We start from the raw sequence: 11833 nt of genomic DNA on the forward strand, positions 1-11833 counted from the left end.
GTTTGTGTATTGATGAAAACCAGCTAGTTCAAAGTAATGGTGTGTGCTTTGGTCTTGAGATACCAGGCCCGGGCTGTAGTTTCACCCCTTGTTTGATTTTGTGTTGCTGCTTTACCCAGCAAAGTGCCTTCAGTTGATGTGGGAGACTCTGACGTGCACATCTTGTCTGAGAATGTTCAATGGTGCTTTTCTGTTCAAGAGCAAAATAGTAGATAGTTGCTGCATTGTGAGATTCATGAGTGTTGACATCATGTTTTTCTCAGTTTTTCCCCCTATACTTTCAAAGAACCACAGGATTGCTTTCTTCATGTAGGTGTCAATGAATATACAGGTATATAAGAAAAATTCACATTTACCAACTTTTAAATTATTAATCTCAACGTAAAGAATTGGAAACTTTCGGATGTTCAATGTACTTCAGCTTGATGGCCTCAATTAAAATGAGTTGCGTGGGTGCAGGGATACTGAGCCATGGTGTGTGATTGATGGCATTTCCAGTAGGGGTGCTTTGTTTGCGCTGGGCCTGTGTTACACGTGGTTACAGTCGGTTTTGTTTTTTATAATTAGTGAAGGGTCATGAAATAACCCCCCAACCCCCTTCTCCAAGTATAAAAAATGACGAAGACAGGCAATAGCAAATGTTGTATAGGGGTTGTTTTAGGAGTTTAAGGAGCTCTTTTATGCAGACCTGGCCATTACCACATTGTTGTGTTCTTCACTGCCCAATAAAAACTAAGGTTGCAGGAAAGGGCCCACTTAAATCACTCTGATTTACCTAGGTGTGTGTGTGTGTGTGTGTGTGTGTGTGTGTGTGCGTGTGTGCGTGCGTGCCTGCCTGCCTGCCTGCCTGCCTGCGTGCGTGCGTGCGGTTGTGTGTTTAAGGACTGTGTGTGGTTGTGTGTTTAAGCACTGTGTGTGTAAGAGACTCTCCAGAGTGTATATGCACAGACACAGGCCGGTCTGTCGCTGGCGAAGATGCAGCCTGCTTGCCGCAGAGCGCGTACTTGAGAAGGACACCTGAGTTTGTAAATCAGTCTCGCTCTCTTCCTTTCCTTGCTTCACTGTCTGTTCTAATATTGTTTCTTCTTCTTCATCTCAGTTTTTAATCACCTTCTCAGTACTCTCTTGTTGTTTTTCTCCTGTCGACTCACCTCTATTTCTACATTTGTTTACTCCTTTCTCTCATCACGCTTGACCTTTTCCTTTGTCCGTCTGTCTGTTTGCCCTTCTTGGTACTCACAAACATGTTCTGTTCCGGCTTTACCCCATTTTTTGTTGTTGCATTTGATACATTATTCGATCAATATTTTACCTTTTCTTCCCCTTCTTCTTTTCAAACTTGGATCTAAAATGTCCCTTTGATACAGACCATATGTCTGTACAACCAACTCTTTGTACTGTGCCCGCCCCGTAATTAATTATTTTCAATCTTGTCTGCTAATGTGTGTCATACTGTTTCTCGCCTTACCTTCTGTTGTTTTCTTAAATGTCTGGGTGTTTAAAAACACCACTGATTCTTTCCTCTCTTTTTTTGTAAGATTAGCGATTTAGACCTAATTAGGCCATCCCACATAAAACTCCACGACCGTAGTGGATTTGTTCAGCACTGTGGCAATTCCCTCATGTTCTTTCACAGCGCCCTATGTTAGAAGATTTGGCTGGATTTTAAATTCTCACTCCTGTTAATTAGATCAAGGAATCTGCATGGCGTCTTGTAGTGTTTATCCAGCCATTAGAGCCTATTAGAAAGCAGAGACACACTCCCTGAGCTCTTTAAGGAAGCTGTGTAGACAACGACACACTTCATGATGTTTTTGGTGTTTTGTTGGCTGTTTTTTTAAAGTTTTATCATGCAGTCGGACATAATTGGTCATAGGCTGAGCTTGTAACCCTAGAACACTAACGCTAAATATTGTTACTCTATCACTAACGTTGGGTGTTTTTCCCCCCGATATAATATACCCGATAAAAAGTATTTCTCATAAAAATATATTAAAGTACAACAGTACATGGCAAATTGTGTTTTTTTTATTTCCCCCCATACAACTTCTCATAAAAGGAAAAGGTATCATGGGGGGATCCTATAAAAAGGCTGTAAAATGAATTAGAAATAAGCGAATCTTTAACAAGAAAAACAAACAAAAAAAACAATGGAGGTGGGAACTTGTTCTTCGGCCCACCCATTCCTGAGACATGTGAACCTTGTCTGGTGAAGGCACAGTCTCCCTGCATCACTGACAGCAGTGGGAGAGATAAACAAAAAAGGGCATTTTTTGGGATGGAGAAAATATATAAATTGAATATATATACTTTGACCATATACATTCCCTTTGACATTACCACTAAGTGATATGTATTCATAAAAAATACACTAAATAAATATAACATGCAAATTCCAGGAGCTCTCTCACTTACCTTTACTTACATACAGTCTCCATACAGTTACATTGTAAAAAGAACTATACATTATCACTAACGTGCCTGTAGAAAAAAGCAGGGATGGGAGCTGGGTAACAATTATACCTTCTATAACGTCATTGAGCAGCTTGAAGGTACTGAAGGACCCTGGCAACTCAGACAGCAGCAACACAATGAAAAGTATGAAAACACAATCGGGGGAGGAATCAGCCGAGGTTAGTGTTCTAGCAGTGGCGGCTCCTGACAATAATCTCAGGGGGGGCAATTGTTGCCATGATGGGAAATATGACCCAAAATGAACCTAAATCAGATAGCATATGACAATGTCATATTGCATTTAACAGTTTGTTTTTCCTGTTCATCTGGCATAACCACTCTGGCACCATCAGACAAGCATTGTACTGTACAGTATTTTTGGAAATTAAGTTAGTTAATTTCTTGAATAAAATTATTTTAGCTCTAAAATGATTTAATTATCCGGCTGTGGCCATCACAGATAACTTGTCATCTACCAGTGTGCTCCTCAGATAGGCTTCCTTTAAAAGTTAGGAGACAAAAATGGATGCTGGCATAGCATGTGCAACATTAACAGTGCTAATCATCACATTGGTTTGGGTTACTACTGTCTACAGCACTTGGTAGGCGGGTTTATGTCGGACGGTGAAAGCAGCTGTCAGCTAAACGACGATCAACAGCTGAGCGCCGTTCAATAGCCGATCAGCTGTTGAACGGCGCTGGCTCGTATATGCAGATTGATGTTTAATGTTTGTTTTACCTTTTCTGAGAGATGATGCATAGGGGTGACACCCAAAGTTATCCATGCGGTCTCTGTGCTGCCATCAGGATGGATAAAAAGCCAGTATACAGTCCATAATCATCATGCAGCGGCAGCAGGACAGAGCGTTAGCGCATTAGCATCCTGCTAGCCTCGTTAGCCGTTCAAACGAGCCCCGTGAAAATCCGCGTTTATAAGATCCCCCAATCCATCTTGGTAGATACTTGCTTGATGGTTACATTTTGTCTGGGAAAGACCTAGTCCGAGTCCGATCAAGTAAGTAGCTTGCCAGCCTAGCCTGAGTTGATATAAAGTTGTGTTGGTCTTGAATATGACCGCTCTGGGCTGCATACTGGACATGTGACTGTATCAGTCACTGTAATTGGTTTATTGTTTACTGTACGTATGACGACAACACGTTAGGGCGAGCACCCCCGGAACCCATAGAAATTGCATTGCGAGGCTTGCAGTTTGAAAAAAAAAGTTTTACATTGATGTCTATGAGAGCGCTGGGGGCGATTTTCAACCAGCCCGACATCGCCCCAGAGTGACGGTACAGAGCACAGACGCTGATTGTACAATGATATTCAGACTTAGATGCAGGTAAAAACTGTATTGAAATCATAAATTATGATTATTAATACAAAAAAAAAAAAAAAATCATCATTATTATTCATTATTATATTTTCGTTTTTTGCTGATATGGCTCAAGGAGGGCGGCGCCCTATCGCCCTCTATGGGCGAGCCGCCACTGTGTTCTAGGGTTAAAATGTAGGATGTTTGGCTGTAATTCAGATTTATTTTTAAAAGGCAATTCAAATGAACATGTCAGAAAGTATTTTTCATGCTTCTGTGTTCTGTAGTTGGGGGAATACAAGCATCAGAGACACGAGGCACTGGCAGATTAAGATGCTATTAACACATGTAACAGTCTGAGTGAACCGGTTTATGCATGATTGATGATGTATCTTTAAAGTCAGAAAAGGAAGAAAACCGTTTTAATTCCTTAATCGCAAAACATCAGTAAGAAGAAAAAGTTTCAAAGCAATGTTGACCCTGTTCCTCTCTACCATGTTTACTTTATCATACAGCCTCCTCCCCCCCACACACACACCCTGTATTATATACTGCCTGAGACTCACTTTGCACAGTCACTTTAAAACTTTGAAATGCAAAAAAAAAAGCTCAACATAGCACCTCACATATATTAAAAGTCTGGTGGTGTTAAGGGGCTGGAACTTTCACAAGCCATTGCACAGACAGAATTTCCCTACCACATAGTCTAATTAGTACAACTGTCTATTTCATGGATATGACTACTTCTGTCCAATTAATTACGTAAGGTATGTACCATGTACAAAAAAGGATTAGGCTAAGTTTTTTTATCTGTTGAACCAACATGTACTGTAATTGATTCTGATACCTTAATTTGCACTTTTTTTAGATTGCAAATCCAGCAGTAGTATATAAAGAAAGTCAAATCCCGAGTATGATGCTGGCTACATTTGTATGGAGCTCAATGTACACCATAAAAACACCGGAAGGCTCCATGAAAAGGTGTGAAAAGTGGAACACACTACAGTAAATACCATATATACAGTATACAGTTCACAACCAACTGACTCTCAGTCACCATGCCACACAGACAAAACAAATGGTCCAAGAGAGGGACCACAATATAGTTGCTGCTTCTTATGGAGTGTTAACGAGTGATCAAACACGTGCTAGTAAGTGATATAGTGTTATAGGTTTACAATTTAATTACAACTTAATTAAGAAACTGACTGAACTAATTGAATTCTACTGAAAGATCAGCAATAAGGTATCTGAATAACAGATCAACTAACTCCTCATTTTAGTGTATCCGTAAGTGCCTGTGACACGGCTAATTTCCTATCACAGTTAACGTGTCCAATAATAAGCGTTGTACGAAATTCCACTTTCTTTGTGATCCGTCCGCTTCTTCAATCCCCTCCCTCCTTTAATTTGATTTCAGAGAGACGGTATTACCTCACGAATAGAAAGCGTTCATTGAATTAGCATCGCCAACTGTTATACTGTACTTAGTTAGATCACCAGTTAGATGTGTTCTGGCTAATTGCATTTCTGCCACTCACACCAAATGCCTGTCTAGAGCCCTGGCACAGTAACAACATTACGTTTAATATTAATTTGAACGTACAACACAAGGAAACACCAGCACATTCATGCACATGAAAGCACATGGGGGGCTATGTAAATACATGCATTAGACACAAACATGCATATGGACACATGTGTTGCACTAATACAATAACACATACACACACGCTCGTATAAGGACATCTCACACAAGAAAACACAGGCAGCAATTGTGTCGGCAAATGTCATCTCTGCTTACCCTCCCATGAGGTACGGTGTCAGAAGAGATTGTGTTACTTTAGTGAACATTGCACACTTTGTCCCCATTTGATTTTGGTTTGCTGTGTGTGTGTGTGTGCGTGTGTGTGTGTGTGTGTGTAAGAGAGAGAGAGAGAGAGAGAGAGAGAGAGAAGGGGCACAGTGATGAGATTTGTTGCATAAGGGTATGCAGTGAAGTGTGAAAGAGAACAGGTGGCTCTCATTTCTGCCATCTAGCTTTACGTGCCATCTTCCCTGTGTGTGTGCGTGTGTGTGTGTGTGTGTGTGTGTGTGTGTGTGTGTGTGCGTGTGTGTGTGTGTGTGTGTGTGCGTGCGTTTGTGTGACCGAGAGAGAGAGGAATCCCATTGCTTTGTGAGTTGGGACTTGCACATGCCCTGAGCACATATCTCCATACATGCACATGTTTCCTCTTCTTTTTTCTATCTTAAATTGTGTGTGTGTGTCACTGCATGTGCGCGTCTGTTCTTTAGAGAGCAGGGTTCCGGTTGGTTTAGAAACAATTAGAACAAGCTGCAGGAGCTCAGAGAGATCGTTCTCCAAATGTCACCCAATTAACAATCTATATACCGAACACACAACAGTGCTTTCTCTCTCTCTGTGTGTCTCTCTCTTTCTCTCTCTCTCATTCTATGTCTCTCTCTGTCTTCCTTGCTCTCGCTATTTTCCCCTCAAGACATGCTCAGTGAATAATTCTAAATAAAAATACTGCAGGTCCACTTCACACACTCACTGACAGACAAAAAGCAGAGAATACAGTACAGTCTCTAACGTTTATAATTTTCACTTTTTTCTCTCTCTGTCTTCATCTCTCTCAGACCAATCATCCAGGCCGGTGGTCAGGACTAGGCAGCAGCAGCAGCATTCTGCCTCCAAGGGACAGAAGGGTGGTGCGGGGGGCTGTGGGGGTAGCGTTCGGAGGGGACCTCTCTAACCAGCACCTCCCCCACCACTACCCACCTCTGCATGGCCTCTGCACTGCTTCTGAACGACATACTGCCAGGGAGGAGCGCCGCTGCCTGGGGCTCATGGCCCATAATAACCCCGCTCTCAATCTGACTCCAGGCTCCTCTAACCTGCCCTCTAATGCTGCTGCAGTGTCAGCCCTCGCCACACACGCTACTCCAGCCAAGCTTCAAGTTTCAGACCCGGGCCTCAGCCCAAATCGATGCCCAGGCACCGCTTGGGCGGCCGCTAATCACACCGCCATTCCATCCCTGTTCTCCAGGCTGCCAGAGGGGGTGTCCTCCTCTTCTGAGTCCTTAACTCTAGGAGGAGGAGTGAGTCTGTCAGGTGGGGTGAGGAGAGGAGAAAGAGGAGAACACCACCACCCCCCAAGCCATATCCCTCGTGCAGTGGCTACCAGCTCCTCATCAAGCAGAGGGAGCCCCCCTTCATCCTCTCAGGCCTCCCCTCCGCCTCCCAACACTCCGTCATCGGCCTCCTCCTCGTCCTCCACGTTTACGGGACGTTTAGGACAGCCACCTCGAGGCCCTCTGTCTCTGCATAGCTACAGTCGTAAAAATGTCTTCCTCCAACATTCCCTACACACTTCCGAGTTGCAAGCTCTGACGCAGAGAGACAGTTGAGGGCACCACCCCAACCCGTGAGCAGCCATATTGAATTAAGTGACAAAGTGCTGTTTGTGACTTTAGAGAAAAACTGCTGCTCCTTCAGTGCAAGTCGCTGGTGTCCCAAACCCCCTCTCCCCCGAAGAATCGTCAACCACATGCGCTTACAATCACACGTCTATACAATCCCGCCCAAGCCATTTGCTGACATTCTGTTTATAGATTTGCTTGCTTAAACACACACTCATATGCATGGTCACACACACACACACACACACACACACACACACACACACACACACACACACACACACACACACACACACACACACACACACACACACACTCTCTCACATCGGCCTGCAAGTATGAAAAAGGCACTCACTTGTCTATCATAACTCCCACGCTTTGTCATGCTGACAGTTTAGATGTGCTTACGCCCACTGCCACTCACCTCATATCCAAGAAAACACACGCACACACGCACATATCTAGTCGCACACACCTCTGTACGTAGTACGTACTCTCACATGGAGACATCTTCTGTGATATCTCTGCCTCGCGATCTGCACAAATAACAGTTCAGTAAAACTGAGTGAAGCAGTAAAGTATGTGAAGATGTTCAAATATTTTTTTGTATCCATTTATTTTGTCGTTTTATTGGTTAAAACCACATGCTGCTTAAGGAATTATGGGACATTTAATTAGCACAGGTAAGGATATACTCTGACATTGCCAAATCCTACATCAGATCAACTCTTCATTCCTTGATTACCTTAGACAGAAGTTCAAATTGAAGGACATATTAAGATCCACATCCAGGACCCTTTTACTGCATGCTTTGTAATACAGTATATAAGGAAAATACAGGTGAGCATTTTCTAATGCAACACACGTGGCATCATGTTGACTCTTCAAGTAATTTAATTATGTTTATGTGTCAACTCTCACCTCAGTGTTTCAAGAACGGAATACACGTCATAACCTCTAAGACATGAGCCTGTTTATAGAGTGCTTTGAGAACTAAATGTCTATTCTTCTGCTCAGCCAAATAAGGCGTTATATTTACTTTTGGCTTAATGCTGGACAACTTTTTTAGTAGAAACACTATGTTGCAATATTACCCACATATTATATACAAGAATGAATGTGAATCTCCAATGTAAGATTTTTTACAGAAGAAGTGGAATTAATGGTTTTATTCTAAAATAAGATATCTGCCATTTGAAACATTGACTACTGCCGCCCTACTGACCCCTAACTATCAAAATAAAAAAACTCCAGACAATAGGCAGAAACATATTTTCATCACAACCAGCATTATTATTTATACTGTATATCCAAACCATTCCATTTAATAGCATCATTATTATACTTTATTTTTATGAATACCCGGTCCTCATACGCTATCCTTCTTTTATCTGTCTAATCTCAGATGTACTGCTTATGTTTTAAGATACTGACATAAGGAGGCGGCATTTGGTATAATAAGCCGAGCAAATTATGTTGTTTTGGACAGCAGAATGCGCACCTTTCAAGGGAGATTTACATATAACGTAACAGCCATGATCTGGTGGTCATAAGTCACACTTTAAAGACAAAACCTACCACAAATGATTAGAAACTTATTTTTTTCTCTTCTTACATCTGTGAACACTTGGACTGCATAAGAACCTGTTCAGTTTGCCACTGCTGAATATTCTTGCTCTGTTGAACTGACAAGATCATCAAACAACCCTCTCCCCAACCCCAACCCCCCCCCCCCCCCCTCCCACAATAAGCTTTGGGGTGAACTCATCTCATAATGTCAACTGGGTGGTGGGAGCCTGCCTTGCTTCTGATTACAGGTGTCTGCAAAAAGAATGTTAGCTTTCGGAGAAGTTGTTGACCTTGTACAGTATGTCTTTAAATGGCACCTAGCTTTAGAGAAGTTGTATAAGTTGTATAAGTTGTGTGTGTGTGTGTGTGTGTGTGTGTGTGTGTGTGTGTGTGTGTGTGTGTGTGTGTGTGTGTGTGTGTGTGTGTGTGCGTGCGTGTGAAGGACCTGGTAGAGGTGAAGAAAAGCCTGAAGCAAGACAGTTTTGCTCCCACTGGTTGCAATCTACGCCTCTCCTTCTGGTCTGCTTCCTCTCTTCTTACTGTATATCCCCCCTTTTTCCCCTATCCCCTCCTATTTATTTCCTTATTTCTTATCTTTTCTTTGCCTTATGTTCTTTCTTTCTATCCATTTTTCCTCCCTATCCCAGGTCTCCCGCCACCTCTCTCCTCTGCTTGTATTGTCGTACAGTGCAATTGTCACAGACTCTGATGAAGTCGCTCTCAATCCTTAGCACTGGGACCTGTGGCGCTGCCTATTTTCATTCCAGCCACCTAATCAGGGAATCATTTTAACCCTGATGTAATTAACTACCTGGTAGGATAGGACTGGCAGCAGTGAAATGGCTTCCGGAGGCCGCTGGACCGAGAACCACAGCTGTAAATGTGAACTACAAATTCCACACTTGTTTACAGGTGGAGAGGGCAACACATCTTTCTCACTGGCTGACCTCATATTCATCATATTGCAGTTAATGATACCATGTGAAATGTCATGAGGGAGTTTTTGGGCCCGGATTGCACTGCCCACTCAGATTTTATGTTATTTTTTCACAGATGTGTTAGCATGTTGTGCATTTAAGACACTACAGTTTAATTGTTGGAAAGTTATTTATTTTTTTATTTGTTTGCCTTATTTATATTTAATGCCATAGTTTCCTAAAAGCGTCCTGGCACTCACATAAACAGAAAGTAGTCATGATAATAATCATGGAGGGAAATGACAATGTTATTGGTATAATTTTAATGAATCACAGATATTATACTGTTCTAGCTTTTTAATGTGCTTAATGTAATGCAATTTTGTTTTTCATGAACTGCTGTAATAATGAACTTAATCTATAATTGTACATATATTATTATAACTGTTGATCTTTACTGTTCACAAACGGTGTGACGTTTTGTACTCATGTAGAAGACACTGAAGACATAGGATTTACATGCACTGTTTGTTTCCACGTTACCGATTTGAAGGGAAAAAAAAGATACAAAAATGGAAGCAAAGCGGTTACCAAAGCGTGTCGAGCTATAGTTACAGAACACAGATGAGATAAACTCACTAGATACCAGATCTGAAGGCCAGTCGACTTGCTCATTGGTGTGGGTTCGCTGATTCCACATTTCCAATATTTGAAAATCCAGCCTTTGCACTATGACTATCTCTGCTTGAGATCACTTTGAAATAAATTATGATACACCAGGGATAATCCGGCAGTACAAAAAAAAAAGTTTTTGATTGAGTTTTTTTTTATGTTATATGGTCCTTCTTAACAGTTTTGAGATTGTATCCCAGTTTTGAGATTGTCCAGAACCATGGTCAATGGTCAGTAAAACATTGCAGTGTGTGTTTACCTCAAGTATTTCTCTTCAGTTTTTATCCACATTTGTTTGTTCACATGTGAAAAGTTTTATCAAAAAGATTTTTGACCACCGTCTCCTTATTGTTAATATTTAATACAAATAAAATTGCTGAAAACATTTGAGACTGATCCCATTTTTTATTGTTTTCATCACTAACCATTACACACACATACATTTAACATTTTCACATATTTAAGGTGTGTGTGTGTGGGCGTGCGTGCGTGTGTGTAAAAATGACTATGATGTATTGAAGCAATGAGACAGAATAATGGATTCCACCACCAAAAGATAAGAAAAAAAGGCTGTGTAATAAAGAAGGGTATCTATGAGACCTGGGCTCCGTCGCGCAGGCTGGGCTGGATTTCATTGTACAAATCTCTAAAGAAAAGATTGAATAAAACCAAAGGCTGAAAGTAGAAAGTACAACAAAGTAATGAATAAAGAATCTAGGGCCCATCACTCTTAAAGATTGACTTGAGGAAAAAACTTCTGCCCGTGCAGTTTCAACATTGGAGTGGACTTTTAAAAGGTTGCACATGGCAGCAGGTGCAGACGAGTAATTCTACCTCATTTGACATTAGCCTCAAACCTATTTGAGTGAGTTTTCATTTGGCAGTGACCCTGATGTCTGGAAGTGTTTAGAAAATCAATTACATTAGAATGAGTTAGTGTGCATGCATGTGTGAGTGGGATGTAGACTTTGACTGTTTACCCCTTAGGGGGGACCTGTGCACGGTTCTCATTTTTGGACTCACTCACACACACACACACACATGCGCACACACACACACACACACACACACACACACACACACACACTGGATTAGAGGACAGCAGTTATGATACTAACTTGCTGTAATTGATATGACGGAAGGTCAGCTTATTAGAAAACACACTACTGATTAACAGAGCTTTGAAGTCCAAAGAGCTCACAGGCAGCACATGAATTTATGTTAATCCTCCGTAGGCTGTTAAATGTGTGTTTCTGGTATTGGTATCCAGTTCAGAAAGTCTAGTTCTAGTTCTACGATTCTTTGATTCTTGAACTGTTTGGCAGACAACAAGCAAGCAGCATTATTGATTACTGTACAATAGCCATACAACTTTTTTTTAATTAGAAAATTAATTATGATTAAGAAATTATCAATATCATAATGAAGTGCTCACCACTTCTATCACTTAGGTATTGTCTCTAAAAAGGTAAAACTGTGCCAC

At 41.4% G+C, this 11833-nt stretch overlaps 1 protein-coding gene across 1 annotated transcript in view; it reads left to right on the forward strand.

Annotated features, from left to right (window-relative positions):
- ccser1 (coiled-coil serine-rich protein 1) overlaps positions 1-9184 on the forward strand; it is a 126184-nt gene extending 117000 nt beyond the window's left edge. The window contains exon 11 of the mRNA XM_080044587.1: positions 6410-9184. Coding sequence (XP_079900713.1) covers positions 6410-7180 — 771 coding nt within the window. The 3' untranslated portion in view covers positions 7181-9184. The remainder of the gene's footprint in view (positions 1-6409) is intronic.
- Positions 9185-11833: the final 2649 nt, after the last annotated feature.

Source organism: Ammodytes marinus (assembly GCF_949987685.1).
Source record: "Ammodytes marinus genome assembly, chromosome: 2".
In the NCBI taxonomy this organism is placed as follows: domain Eukaryota; kingdom Metazoa; phylum Chordata; class Actinopteri; order Uranoscopiformes; family Ammodytidae; genus Ammodytes; species Ammodytes marinus.